The sequence below is a fragment of the Neopelma chrysocephalum genome, unplaced genomic scaffold (assembly GCF_003984885.1).
Source record: "Neopelma chrysocephalum unplaced genomic scaffold, ASM398488v2 Primary Assembly neopelma1_163, whole genome shotgun sequence".
Classification (NCBI taxonomy): Eukaryota; Metazoa; Chordata; class Aves; order Passeriformes; family Pipridae; genus Neopelma; species Neopelma chrysocephalum.
Genome location: NW_020897825.1, coordinates 274,938 through 289,735, shown reverse-complemented (window position 1 = coordinate 289,735; position 14,798 = coordinate 274,938). Strand labels below are relative to the sequence as shown.

At 46.0% G+C, this 14,798-nt stretch overlaps 1 protein-coding gene across 3 annotated transcripts; it reads left to right on the top strand.

Moving 5' to 3' along the window:
* Positions 1–7,032: 7,032 nt before the first annotated feature.
* Positions 7,033–14,567, top strand: BMP10 (bone morphogenetic protein 10). 3 transcript variants are annotated; one of them, XM_027701571.1, is made up of 3 exons: positions 7,033–7,037; positions 9,443–9,806; positions 13,292–14,567. In XM_027701571.1, the coding sequence occupies exons 2-3, from the start codon at positions 9,473–9,475 to the stop codon at positions 14,233–14,235; spliced, it is 1,278 nt and encodes a 425-aa protein (XP_027557372.1). In that variant the 5' UTR covers positions 7,033–7,037; positions 9,443–9,472; the 3' UTR covers positions 14,236–14,567. The 3 variants fall into 3 exon arrangements, with proteins under 3 accessions (XP_027557372.1, XP_027557371.1, XP_027557370.1); XM_027701570.1 differs by having other exon boundaries at positions 9,437–9,806; XM_027701569.1 differs by lacking the exon at positions 7,033–7,037 and having other exon boundaries at positions 9,231–9,806.
* The last annotated feature ends 231 nt before the right edge of the window (positions 14,568–14,798 follow it).

Genomic DNA, 14,798 nt, shown 5'->3' with positions numbered 1-14,798 from the left:
GAAGAGAATCATAAAATCATAGAACCATTAAGGCTGGAGGAGACCTCCAAGATCATAAAGTCCAACCTTCAAAATAAATATATAAAGGACAGTAGGGGGTTGAGGAAGTACAGTGAGATTTTCTGAGGAGGTTCTTGTGGTTCAGGGGGCTTCCAGGACAGCCCAGACTATAAATGTAGTGAAGACCTTTCTCAGTCTGCAGGCTGTAAATCCTGCCCTGTCCGGGTGGGACATGGAGCATCCACCTCCCCACACAGACCCTGATACAGCTGCTGGTTCCTCCCTCTGGACAGGTGGCCCTGTAAGGATTGTCAAGCATTTAAAAATCTGTTTAAACTGAGAACGTTGAGGCTCGAGCCAACAGGGGTGGCCAATCCCCTCTTCCACCCACCGTGATGGGAAGCAGGGGCTGTTTTCACCTCCAGGAGCTCCGTGAGTCAGAAATGTGCCCTGAGCACACGGGAGGTGTTTGACAGCAGCACATCGAGCCCCGTCCCGGGGTGAACATACTGAGAGCTGAGCCAGGGCTCTGCCACTCAGCCCAGATAAGTCGAGCCCTTTAACACCAGGCCTGCCAGGGGCTTGTTCCATGCTCTCCATGTGATAAGCTGCCATCGGCGCCTCACGGGACACTCCAACCTGCCCGGCTGCTGCAGGGAAAGTGGGGATGTGCAGCATGATTCCGAGCACAGTACAGGCTCCCCCAAGCCCCAGTCCCAAGTGTGGGGGGTTCCCAACTAAAAATGAGGGGGTGCCAGAGGGGTGGGAGTGTTTGTGCACAGCTTACAGGTGTGAAACAGCTGAGGAGGAGATCAGCACAGCACAGCAGGGCAATGATGGATCTTGCACAACCAGAGTCTGAGAAGTGGGAGATTGATTTAAAAATCTCCAGTTAAAAGGTGTTTTCATGATCCTGAGCCTCACAAGTGTTAATACTGTATAAATAGTGCCTGAGAGAGAGGATTCTGTGTATCCAGATGCCACTAAAATGGTCTCAAACTGCTGTGACAGTTAAACCCCAAACAATCTGTGTAGCCACGAGGAAGTTTTCCTGCTGTAAAGACATTTGCATAGAGCTGTTGCCAATGGACCCTCATTTTCCCTGCCTCTTGTGAGTAGCTTTTTAAAAGCTGCCAAGACAAAGTCACATCTTTGAGCACTCATTAAATTTGGAGAGCAATTCACTTTGTTGGTCTTGGACAGACACAAGACTTTTCCAGGTGAGGGTTCAGCAGTTGCCCTGTGAACTGGGGCATTGGCAGGGTTTGATCAGATCCCTTGGTCATGCTGACCAATACACAGGTATTCTGAGCATCCCAAAACATGAAGTTGCAGAAGGCAGACTAAGAGGAAAAGACCGTATTTGGAATTTTTGCTGCAATTGAAGCCAGAATTAATGAGACATTCGAGACTGTTTCCCTTCAAAAGGGATAGAAAAGACAAAATTTGATATTTGGCTGCATGGTCTTCAAAAGAGAGAGAGGCTGCTGACAACCTTAATTTACCCAGTATAATTCCAGGCTTCAAGTTACAGAAACTGGAATGTAACACATTTTCATCTTTGCATTTTTAAGGCTGCACTTAAACAGTACTTCTTATTGAATCAATCTTTTCTACTGTTACACACAACCTGCTTTCCCTTTCTGATTCCAGCCCTAACATCAAATAAACAGAGCAAATATTAGCCAGGCTTGTCTAATTTATCCTCATGCTTTGTTGGTGTGCTTACAAGCTGTTGACTTTGTAATTAATATCTCGTGCTGAGATATCGACTAAAGCTGACAGAAAATATTCCACCTCTGCTTAGTACTCAAGTTGTCAGTTAAATAATTTCAAGTTATTAATCAAAATTGTCAACAAAATGGTTTCTGGTGGCCAGAGCTTGTTTTTTTCCCTATTGTTGAAGATTAAGAATCCACGGTTCTCAAACCCAAGGACAACGTACATTTGGAAATTATTCCCAAGAAATTTGTTCGTTTAGGGCTGTGGGACCATTTCAGGGGAGTTCTCATTAAGGAAAAGAATGGTATTCCTCAAACAGCCTGTTTGGACATGGGACTGACAAGGAAAGGGGACCAGTTTGGGAGGTTTCTGTGAGGTTTTGTGGGGCCGTCTTGCTTTTGTCACTGTCACTGGGGCTGCTCAGAGACTTCCCTGAAGTTTAACACCCACATGAATGCCAAAGCACCATCAAATAACTGCATGATGAGAGAAGGAATTTCAAAAATGTAAAATTAAAACTTTCTCTTGACCTTTTTCTGTCCAACTGTTCTGTGGAGTGCAAACTCCTGGGATTAAACAACTCCCCCTCTCTGTTCATTAGCCCTGCACTGCTCCCACTTTCTGTGTGAAGATCTCAAATAGGAACTGATTTATTTTTGATCATGTCTCCCCAGGTTTGAGTTAGTTCAGGACTGAATTAATAAATTGTGTGACCTTTAAGAGTATTAAATCTTGAATGACCTTTTAATATTAGTTAGAGCCTCCGTGCATCCACATGGGGGCAAATCCTGAACTCATGGGAGACAGAACAGTAGATTTCTTGAGATAACTCCTATCCCATAAATGATGCAAGCAAATATGTATATAAAATTACTGTCCCTGGAAATACGTGGGGTTCTTTAGTGCCTGTGTTTGTTCATTTTGAGGCTGAGCAGGAAAAAAGGCAGGTTCAATGCTGGAATGTGAGACACCGAAGGATTTGCTTTGACTGTCTCATGTAAGGATCTAGGAATTCCCTGTGTATCACTCTGACTGCAGGACTGGGCTGTGAACGTGAGTGTGTGCTAGAAATTTCCCAGTTAAGTGCAAATCCCACCCAATCACACTAGAAAACAGCAGCTCTCCCAAATATCCACTCAAGGAATGAGCCCACAGAGAGCTGGGAGCCCCAGTAACAACAAGCCTGCAGAGAATTTGCTGCCTGTGACTGCCAGGACACTGACAGGAAGGCCATGTCCAGCTTTTTCCAGCTCTCTTCTTTCTGTTTCAGTTCCTCAGGCTTCGCACTGCCTTGAGAAATCTCAGCTTATCCTTATTTATCTGAGTGGCCACTGCCCCGTGGCTGAGCCCAAGTTGTGCTGGTGCTGCAGGGGTCACTCCCTTCCTGGGGCCTTTTGCCAACTCTGAAGGAAAAAAGAGAGAGGAAAGGGAATTTCCAGAGGCCGTGCAGGTGGTTCATGTGCCCTGCTGGTCGGTGTGAGCCCCATCCTTTCCCTTGCCTGGAAATGGCTGGGGAAGATGTGCCCTGGGCTTCCCACAGAAAGCCACTGGTGCTCCGGGTCAGGAGTTGGTGTCACACAGTCCAAACAATTCCCTGCCCTTGGGGCTGCCCAGTGACTTCCCTCCTTCTCCCTGTTTCCTTTTCCTTGCCCACGCAGGCTGTAACACATTTCTCACTCCTCTCCCACCACTCTTTCATTAAATACCATCTTCTCCTTTTCCAGTGACATGGAAACCCGAATGGAGCCACGGGGAACAGCCCATTTATGGGAAGGGAATCCAGAGCAGCCAGGAATTGAGCCATACGGGAATAAGGGCTTGGGCAGATGCAGGAGTGGAAACTAATTTTAGTTATTCCATTGCAAGCTCATCACACTGTCAGTGTCACACTCCTCCTTATCTCCCATATCACACCCAGCAGTTACCTCATGCCAGAGCCATCTCCTGACAGGGACCGGTGGGGGGCATTTTTGTAATAATTTCATCCCTGTATTTTGGAAAACCTCAAATCACATGCCGTGGTGGTTGCTGGAGTACCCTTGGATCCACCTCCTACTTCCCTGAAACCTCGTGTGAGCCTGGAGCTCAAATCCTGCACTTCCAAGGCTCTTGAAAAGGATTTTGGGGTTACCCTGAACAAATTTTAAAAGTTTCTCAACAAGCTGCCTTGCTGTTGATTCAGTCTGAACCCAAGTGCTGTGGCAGGGATGTGTCTTACACCTCCTTACACTGGGCAGTGGGGTCTTTTCCAACTGATCCCAGTGGTTTCCAGTCCTGATTAACATCACCAGAGTCACTCCTGTTCTCCCATCAAACACACCCTGTTCTTTGTTAGTGCTCCATAACTGATGGGCAAAAGCCCTCGGGGGGGGCAGTGTGGTGGCTTGACTTTTTTTGGTTTTCTCAAAGGTTTTAGTACAGAAAGCAGCACAGTTCCCCTGTGCTGGAGAGCGGATTCCTTGCAGGAGCAGGGTGGGATAGGATGTCCATGTCCTCTGCCTCCTTGGACAAGGAATTTCATAAATTTTATGCCCCTTTGCCACCTTGGGGGTCTCCTCACATACAGTGCATGTTCTTGGGGGACAGGATTTATTTATCATCTATTTCAAATGCAAGTGCCTAATTGTGCTGCTGACACAAATAGACATAAAGTTTAAATTAAATTAGCAAAGCTCTTTGAGATCACAGGATACTGGAAGTGCTTGATGCTTGTTAGGTTTCCTGTCTCACCTGTCCTAAATGTGGGGATTTGGAATTGCAGATTGAAGTTCTGTCCCCAAAAACTGCCAGTGGATGTGAGTCCTTCCCTTGTGAAATCTGAAATGAAATGTTTTTACCTCCACAGTCCAGCCACAGTTTTACCTGTGATTTTTATATTCATATCCAAGAAGAACAAGCAAAATTTTAATATCCTCTCCCCCTCCAATATATTATTTATGGAATTTTTTTCAGCAAATATCTATCTTCAAATATTTTAAAAAAAAAAAAGCAACTCGAAGGAATATTTTCCTTCAAGTAACGCTTTTGTATTTAATCCAAGAACAATTCTGTTTCCCTCTACTGGAACCTTAATCTCTGTGGGTTTGCTTGGTGGTGTTTTCTGAGAGATTTTTTCAATAGATTGCATTAAAACAATTAGACAAAAAAGGAAAAAGAATTGGAAACAAAGAAACATTTTTTTCACATTTTAAAGAAAACAGTCTAATTTAAAGGTCTTAATTAAATTTGCTAAGGTGTGGACTGCTGAACCCCAATCCACCTGAGTTTACATGTGGGGAAATTAGATGTGACATTATGTAACTAACTGGAAAAGTTGCTTTTTATTCCCTGAGGAACTACTCATTTCCAGGAAGCCCAGGACACAAACATTAATCATTATTTAAGCAAACATTATCCACTTTCTCCAATGAAAGGCTCCACATCCCGGGCTGATCCAACATCTGAGCATGTTGGTGGGAGTAGGTGTTCCTCCATCCTGAAAACCAGGCTGAGGAGGCTTCAGAAACACTTCACATTCCTTCTCTCCACTTCCTCTCCCCCAGAGGAGCATCACACCCTTTGGATCTCGTGTATCCTCGACCTTGACACTCGGTGAAGCCCGGCCTCACTTCCCAGCCTTTCAGCACCGCTCCTGCCTCTCACATTCCTGCTCCAGCTGGGCTCTCCTGCTGCCTCTTGACAGGAGGAGCCCTGGGGGCATCAGCTGGGAGGAAGTTGTGGGGTGCCCGAGATTAGAGGCTATTTTGGAGCCCCACAATCTTCAGGACTGACCCTTTGGACAAACGAGCTGTTCCCCGGAGCGGCTGCGGAGCCTCGGCCACACACATGTGTTCCTGCCCTCCCTGCTGAGCCCTGGGAGCAGGAAAGGCTTCTCTTTGCTCCCTGGGATGATTTCCCCCTCCAGTTCTTACCATGGCACAAGAATGGAGCGTTTCCAGCCTGCAGTGCCACCTCCACCACGAGCCAGACCAACAGGAAGGGTGAAGCACGAATTCCCCGGAGCTGGGGGTGCTGGGTGCTGGTCCCCAGTGCTGGAGGGTTCAGTGCAGAGCCCTGAGCTTTCAGCAGCTGCATTTTCTCATGTACAACTGCAAATTAACTGGGGAGATGGACACCAACTTCCCAGGAGTGAGGGCCAAGAGACCTCTGTGTAGCTCAGCCTGCCTGATGACTCTTGGGGATGGTCCTGTGCAGGGCTGAGGGTTGGACTTGGTGATCCCTGGGGGTCCCTTCCAACTCAGCATATTCTGGGATTCTGTGACTCTGATGCACCATTTATTGCTAATGCAACTGGGTCATTGTTTATGCCACAGATTTAATCATGATTAACAAGTGATGCTTATTAATGTTCCCTCTCCAGCTACCTCAGGTAATCTACTCGGCATAGATGTTTTTGAGAGCAATTCCTCTCTAGGACACTTTTTGTGCATGGAAATTGTAGCTCATGTGGGGAAAAAAGGACAAACCTCTTCATTTTGGTGACATGAAATAAAGTCCTTGTGTTAAACAATTTAATTCAGAAAAAAAATAATTATGTACATGTTGAATCCATCAGCCTGCAGCCCAAGGAAGCAGGAAGCTGCTTCTATATCAGATGTGCTCTCTGGGTATTCCTCATCTGGCACATCCCCAGCAGGGTCTAAATGGAATAAGTCAGGAAAATCAGCAGAAGCTGGTTTGTGTATAACCCTGCACTCCCTGCACTCTGCTATTGTTCAGGGAGTTATCAAAATGACAGTGGAAATGCAAAGACACTCAGAATGTCTGAGCAGGAATTGTCCCTAACGAGGCACTGAAGCAAGATGACACACTTGGGGGTTAGGAAATCAGTGTCAGAGCACCGTGCTCATGCTGCTTTTTACTTTACATGGTTATATCTGCAGGGTGTGAAGTTACAGATTCACAGGAAATGTGTCAGGCTGAGCAGGGCTCAGGGAGGTCCCAGGCAGCCTCTGCTCCAGGGCAGGGTCGGAGCTGCTTCTGTCACTGCTGGAAACCCAGGGATCCAGGATTGCACAACAGGCTGAGTTTTAACTCATAGGAAATGGGAGAGAACACAGGAAATCTCCTCTGGCTCTAGAACTGTTCATCTGCATTAACAGAGTAACAGAGAGAAGAATTTCACTCAGTGTCTGATTGAGTGCAGTCCCCCAAAAAGGCGATGTGTTCACAGTGAGAGAGGAGACCCAGTTAAAAACCTGCTGAAGAGACCCTTTTAAATTCGAGCCCTTCAGCTCTGAATGTCACAGAAAACCCCAACCCTTCAGAAAGGAGCCCTGTAGCACCACAGAGCCCAGTGCAGCAGCTCTTCCAATGTGTTTCATTCTTTAATTTAATGATATCTGCATACTTACATGGAATCAGTGCATTTCTGAAGTGAATATTTGAACACTAAAAGGGAAACCATTTCTGTAGGTGTTATTGCTCTCAGGATGAATCACCTGGCTGTGACAATCCATCCCAAAGAATTCCCTTTACAGGAGCCACTGTTGTGCTGCATCAAAGAGTTAAGGCAAAGTCTATTCTCATGGTTATTAATGTTAATCTCACTTCCTCCAACAAAGACTGCACTTTTCTCTCAAAGTTAATTAACAAAAGTGACCCAAACTGCTCCAGAATTTCCCAAAGTTTTCCATTCTTAGCTCTGGAAAGCCACAATATCCAGAGATGGGCCTTTGATAAGGCTGCAGAGGATTTATAGATAAACTTGCACAGGTAACCACAAACTCCACAATGAGGTCTAAATTAATCTTGCTAAGCTCAAATACCTACTTCCAATGTGGTGTAGCAAAAACAGGGACCTTGATAACACACTTGCCTTCTATTTTCAGGGTCCCCCTGGTCAGAGGATGAAAAGTTGAATAAAATGAGGTTAAAATACCATGACAAAGTCTGGCTCCATGACATCAGCACTGCACGTGATTGTCACAAAGATATTAATTTTATTATATTTTTAAATTGTATATTTATTTTGTATATTTTAAATGAGGTTAAAATACCATGGCAATGTCTGGCTCCATGACATCAACATTGCATGTGATTTTCACAAAGATATTTATTTTATTTATTTATTTATATTATTAGATATCTTTATTATATATTAATTTTATTTATTCTATCATATATCTTTATTATATATTTATTATATATTTATTTTGTTTATTTTGTTTTATATATTTATACATTACTTATATATGTTTATATGTTTATTATCTAATTATTCTATCATATATGTAATATAATTTACTCTGTTACATTGATATTTAATAAATAATGCAGTATTAATTTAAACCAGGCATGACCTGAGTGTGGTTGTAATTGGATTTATGGCCATTTTGCCAGTGCTAGATTTGGGCTAATGAAGTAGGGGCAAGGTTGCAGAGGTGGGGTAACAAATCAATGGATGTGCTCAGACAAAAAGCAGAGTCCAGAAAACCCAGCAGGTCAGTGGTTTAGTCTTTGGGTAAAGTCTGTAGTGCTTGAAAGGAAAAACTCTGCAGCAGGGGCAGAAATTCCTCTTTATCTTGAGTGCTGAACCCCTCGGGGACAGGAGCTGAGCTCCGGCCGTGCTGCCGGAACAAGGGCACTGGGGAAAAGCCTGTGAAGAACAGGCAGATTTAAGTGAACTATGTGTATGAACCAGACCTATTTTTGCATGCACAATGCTCACATTTTGTTGATATTTGCACACTAAAGCATAAAATTGTAGCCACGTGTTTTTATGTGTAGCCATGTAAATTTTAGCACGTGTTTTTGCAAAATCATTTCCATGTTCCCCACGCTGTGTCTCTGAGCTGTTTGAATTGGTATGGAGCTGAAATCAGAGTTGTCTGTTGGCCTTTGTGTGTTTTTAATAATTTTTTGTTTGGCAATGCTGGGGCTGATTGAGAATAAACTGTAACTTGCCAAGTCACATATATGTGACTAAGAAGGAAGTGCAGATTTTCTGAATCGTTTGTGAATACTCCACTCATAGAATCATGGAATACCTCAAGTTGGAAGGGGCCCATAAGGAACACCAAGTCCAACTCCCTGCTCCTTGCAGGATGCCATTCTCCTTGCTCATCTTGAGCTCGTGTCCTGCTCCACATCCAGGGCCTCGTGACTCTGGTGTTGTGGGTGAACCGAGAGCTCTTGTCCCGGGCTTTGCGCTGGACAAGCACAGAACGGAACTTTTCCCAAAGAAATTCTTTTGTAAGTGTAGACTCTAAAATAGTTTGGAAAAGGGCAGGGTTGTTACCTTGAGGGAGCTGTTGTTTGCCCTTGGTGTGAAATGGATGCACTTGGGCAGAGGCTCCGTGGAATTTACGTGTTGGTTGAAATCTGCGTGGAGCAAAGTCGTTCACGCACGGCGGAGGAAGTCGGCAACCAGGAGGGAGAGAGAAAGGGCAGTTCCTCTCCGAGGAGAAACTTGTCCTATCTCTGAGTGTCCTGCGCAGAATGTTTACAAAACGCTCATTAAGGGAGAGGGGATTGCGAGATAGCAACAAATCTGGTGAGCAGCTCACGCTGCCCGAGATAAGGGAGGCAAGGCGGCCATAGCAGAGAGCAAGTCAGATCCAATTACCGGGCCCTGGTCTTGGGGAGGGGGAAGGGGGAGACAGACAGGACGGATCACAAGTTTCAAGACAAGAGCTTCCAAACTTGTCATCTCTGTGTGACACGAGCCGCGCACAACCCAGGGGATAAAACGGCCACGTCGCCCTCACGGGAGCCAGAGCCCGTTGAGGTTGGAGGCTCGAGCGGCGCCATGGATTCCATAGTGCTCCAGCTCTGGGCTGTCCTCTCCCTCCTGGTTCACCTTGCTGCCTGCAGTCCCATCCTGAGCCTGGAGCACTCTTCCTTGGAGGAAGACGCGCCTCTTTTCGACGAGATTCTCTCCGAGCAGGACGGGGTTGATTTCAACACGCTGCTCCAGAATATGAAGAACGAGTTTTTGAAGACCTTGAACCTCTCTGACATTCCCCTGCACGAGTCGGCCAAGGTGGACCCGCCAGAGTACATGCTAGAGCTGTACAACAGGTTTGCCACCGACAGGACGTCGATGCCTTCTGCAAACATCATTAGGAGCTTCAAAAATGAAGGTAAGAAATGTGCATCTCTGGGAGAAGAGAATAGAAATGGGCGTCTTTAGAGCCAGAGTGAAATGTCTTGAGCAGTCACTGAGCATGAGCTGAGCTGGAGAAAAAGGCCTTTAGGTGAGGATGGTCTTGGAAATCAGCAGCTGACACTGGGTGTGCCAGGGCTGCTCAGATCCCACATCCTGTGGGACAGATCCCTTGTCCTTTGCTCTGGAGACTGCAAGGTTTTGGGGGAAAATATGCCTTTAATATTTGGGCAGCACCCCATATAATTTTGGTGCATCATTTTCTTTATCCCCGTAATGACACCCATCATTTGCAATTAGCTGGTTGGTTTTTCAAATGGGCACCTTCAGTGATATTTGAAATGAAGGCAAGAGATGTTTTTACACACTGTTCAGAGGTGCAATATTTTCATATTATGAGCTTAACCAAATACAGCTTTCTGTTAATATCCTCTCACTATTGATCCCTGTGGTGTTTGTAATGGTTTCTTCCTTTGGCACTGGAGCACGGTCCAGCAAATACATAGAAATATGTGAAGTGGAATATTGGATAACCCTTAGGCTTTACTTTGGAGGACCAAAGTATTTCCTAATAAAAACAAGCAAGCAAACAAACAAACCTCAAAATCTGAAGAAGCCTAATTGTGCCCTTAGGTCATTTCCCTGTGTGTTTTTCCTTCATCATTCCCTCTCAGTTCAACGAGGACGAGATAATTCTTCAGTACTAACAATCAGTAATTTGCCAATGCCTTTTTACACCAACACAGGTTTTATGTTAAAAATGATTTTCAACTAACCAATTCCAAATTCCCATTACTCCACTTGATTCATGTGCAACTTCTCAGGGGCACACGCAGCTGTTCAAACTGCCACGGGGCCTCTCTCATGCTTTGTTACTTTAATTAGTGAAGTCAAAGACAGTTTTGCTTTTTCTCTAACATTTGCATATTCAAAATGATGAGCTGTGAGGGGAGGCTCTGTGGAAGTCATTTGAGTTCTGCAGTGCAGTGAGATGCCAGGAGAGAATCCCAAAGCCCTGCTCTGCTCCGACCTCCCGCCAGGCCCGGGCACCTTTTACCAGCAGCGAGTTTCTGGTTTGAAGAGGCACTACTTTGTGGTTTAAAGGTTCTTTACACATGTTCTCCGGTGTGGAGAAGTTCTCTGGAGGGTTGGTGGCAAGTCAGTTATGCCCAGTGGTGCCCAGCTGCTCACCTGCAGAGCCGTGCCCGTCTCTGCTCACCCGCAGGAGTGAGGGCACGCACAGGACAGGGGTTGTTCTCTTCTCAGTTTGCACTGTTTGAAAAAATTAATGGGATTAAAAATGCCAAGAACAATATACTCAAGAAAAATAGGGACATAAATCTGAAATCATTCCACCTGCAAAACGGAAATGCAGGTTTGCAGCACTGAAGTGGCACCAACTGACCTTTGCCAGCATCACAGGTGGGGTTGGCAGCTCTGTGCCATCCCGTGCCTGTGTCATCACTGCACAAGTTCTGCACCAGGTGGGGTAAACTTGGCTTAAACTTCTGCCGTTTCAGTGTTTCTCTCCCCTCCTCCAATCCAAACCAGCACGATGTGAAGTCAGACTGCTGATGTTAACCCAGCTTCATAACTGCACACGGTTGAAGGACTGTGCAGTTAATGTTTGCTATGTGCCCTGAAAGTCTGTGAAACTCAGAATCATCCATTTCATGCTAAAGAGCTCTTTTGATAGAGAAATTCATTATTTGTAATGATAAGGACAGGAGGAAGGGACCATGACATTTTTGTTGTTTCCTTTCCTGCTGAAAATTGGCAGTAACAGTAGTTTCATTATTTTCCATTAAATCCTTTATTATAGAGATATAACAGGCTGCATGACTGGAAATTGCTCTTTGTTTTAAACCATGGACCAAAATGTTGTAAATGGGATTGCAATCAGTTGAATAAAAGCCCCACGGGAAAATTTTATTTTCCTGTGGACTCCAAATCTTCCTTCCTGACCCTCCTAGGGGTGTACTGGGAACAGCAGGAGATCTTTCACCCTCTGGACTTTCCAGCTAAAGAGCAGAGTCACAATCTGGCTTAGAATGGACCATCTCTCCTGCCCTGCTAACACTCATTCAGCTTCTTACACGTGGTGTGGCCTTCCCCTTCCTCCTGGGAAATTCCTTGTGCTCATCTTCCATATGAACAAGTGGAATTTCTCCACCCTGGCCTTATTTGTAAGCCTTGTTTTAGTATATTAAGGTCTAGGAAACCCCAAAGATTACTTCCAGTGTGGAGATTATAGCTCAGCTTAGATAACCTTGTCTTTAGCTCCCAGTCTGCTCCTCCCCTGGCACTGTGCACCACCTTTACCAACTGACACCCAGGGAAATGGAAGCAGAATCACCCCTCATTTTTTTAGTTATGAACAGATGAAAATTCAGAATAGAAAAAAAAAATAAGAAATAAAAAGGCAGGTGCCTCAGAGCCTCAAAACTGGAATTAAGCAGGACAAGTCATGCTGAAGGTAATTAACTGCTTGCCTAAGTGCACTGGTGGAGCGTGGCCAGTACTTGCAGCTTTATCAGTGTCAGTTTTCTACAAAGATATGAAAAATGGAGTTGTCAGAGATGAAGAGAGTAATAGGTCACAAGTAATTTGCCTTTGCAGAAATTACAGTGGCTGTGTCCTGATGTGTTTTCTGGGTTCTGAGGGGGCAGTGAATCCCCCAGGGAGCTGATCCCTGCACTGGGGCAGAACTGCACCTTGTCTGTGTCCAACCAAGCACAGACAGGACAGGCACATATTGCACTTCTTACATGTTTTATCAACTAAAGCTGCCACGGGGGCCTGGCTGAGTGCCCTGTGCTCCCCTGAAGCCCACTGGGTCTGTGGCAGGACTGATGCTCTGGAGGGTCACACTGGTGTTCACCACCTGCTCTTCCCAACCAGGAGCCTTAACATCTCTCAGAGCAACTTTTCCTCCACCAGTGCTTGGCCTTTGCAGTGTCTGAGGGATGTCTGAGCAGCAGGGAATACTTGTTAGCTCAGAAACACCGAGCAGACACAGATCCTTGCATATGCAGCTTTTACATTGCCCATCTCACGTTCACTCCAGTGCCACCCCCTTCTTCCCTTCCTCTGGCACTGAGGAAAGTTTTTCCTTGTTTATTAAATAGCTGCTGTGCAGCAACCTAGGAGTGATTTGTATTTCAGTATTAGGCCACACATTTTTGATATATAATCCTTCCAGCTGTGAAGGAAGTCTCTGGAAGGGCTGGGGCTGGTACGAAAATGTCTAAATCCAGGTTTATGGTCTGTAGCATGTCCTTTGACATCTAAAATAAAGTTGGCCTTTTCTCCAAGTACAGTTTTGGGAAGTGCTGAAAAAACACTTTCCTGGAGCTGTTCAGCTGAAACTAAGCAATGGAAAACACGTGGGATAAACTTCAGTGCGTGTGTTTCTGGATGTACTGACATCCTTCTAAAGTATCTGACCTTTGTCCTTTCCAGACTTGGATTCCCACCCTACTGGTGTCACAGGGATTCGGAAATACCCTCTTCTCTTCAACGTCTCCATCCCTCACCATGAGGAGGTCACCATGGCCGAGCTGAGGCTCTACACCCTGGTGGAGCGGGACCAGATGCTCTACGAGGGGCTGGACAGGAAGGTCACCATTTTTGAAGTGCTGGAGAACGTCCACGTGGGGGTAGGAGAAGAGAGGAAGCTGATGGCCCTGGCATCCAGGCAGATCTACGGCACGAGCAGCGAGTGGGAGAGCTTTGAGGTCACCGAGGCCATCCGGCGCTGGAGGAGGGCTGGGCTGACCACGCACCGGCTGGAGGTTCACATTGAGAGCAGGGGAGGGGAGGAGCGGGACGGGGAGGGGAAACTCGACATCGACATCAACTCTGAGGCCAAGCACGTGCCCCTGCTGGTTGTGTACTCCGACGACCAGAGCAACGACAAGAAGGAGGAGAAGGAAGAGCTGAACGAGATGATAGACCACGAGCAGCTCATGGACTTGGAGCAGCTGGAGGTTGGCCACTTCCACGACCAGCCCGGGGAGGAGGCGCTGCTCCAGATGCGCTCCAACATCATCTACGACTCCACCGCCCGCATCCGCAGGAACGCAAAGGGCAACTACTGCAAAAAGACTCCGCTCTACATCGACTTCAAGGAGATCGGCTGGGACTCCTGGATCATCGCCCCGGCGGGGTACGAAGCCTACGAGTGCCACGGAGTGTGCTCCTACCCCTTGACAGAGCACGTCACGCCGACCAAGCACGCCATCGTCAAGACTTTGGTTCACCTGAAGAACCCCCAGAAAGCCTCCAAGGCCTGCTGCGTGCCCACCAAACTCGACCCCATCTCCATTCTCTACTTGGATGCAGGGGTGGTCACCTACAAGTTCAAATACGAGGGCATGGTGGTCTCGGAGTGTGGCTGCAGATAGTAGGAGGGAAGGCACAGGGGAGGGCACAGGGGGAGTATTTAATGATTCAGTCTGTAAATTTGTACATTTCAGATTTGCTATTTAATGAGGTTATTTAATGAGGCATGTACAGATAATTGTGTGTTTCCTGTTCTGGGGAACGGGCAAGTCGTACGACCGCAGGGATTGTATATTTTGGTCCATTGCTTCCTTCTTGCTGTTCTTCGCTGTCCAAATTATGACCGAGTCCCTCCTCCCATCAGGGCATGGAGCAGATCCTTGGATTGTTTGGGAGAGCTCTTTGTGCCAAAGGGGCACATTTAAACTCTCAGAAATAAAGGCATATTTTTGTACTTTCTCAGTGTTCATTGGCATCTACAGGGCTGCTAAAGATAGGTGAGCTATGGCCTGTCACATCTAGATTGTTCAGTTTTCTGTAAAATCTTTATAAAGGTCTTTACATGCTCAATTTTTTAAATTTATCTCTGTAGATCTTATTCTCTGTCTGATCATTCTGAATCACTGAGGCACAACAAGGAGTTAGACTTTTTTCCCTTCTTTCTTATTTCTTTCCTTACTCTTTC

What these genes read in the sequence shown, in the direction of transcription:
- BMP10 (XM_027701571.1), top strand. Translation starts at nt 9,473, where the DNA reads ATGGATTCCATAGTGCTCCAGCTCTGGGCTGTCCTCTCCCTCCTGGTT. An exon ending in TAGGAGCTTCAAAAATGAAG is followed by an intron (nt 9,807 to 13,291) that starts GTAAGAAATGTG and finishes TGTCCTTTCCAG; the next exon opens with ACTTGGATTCCCACCCTACT.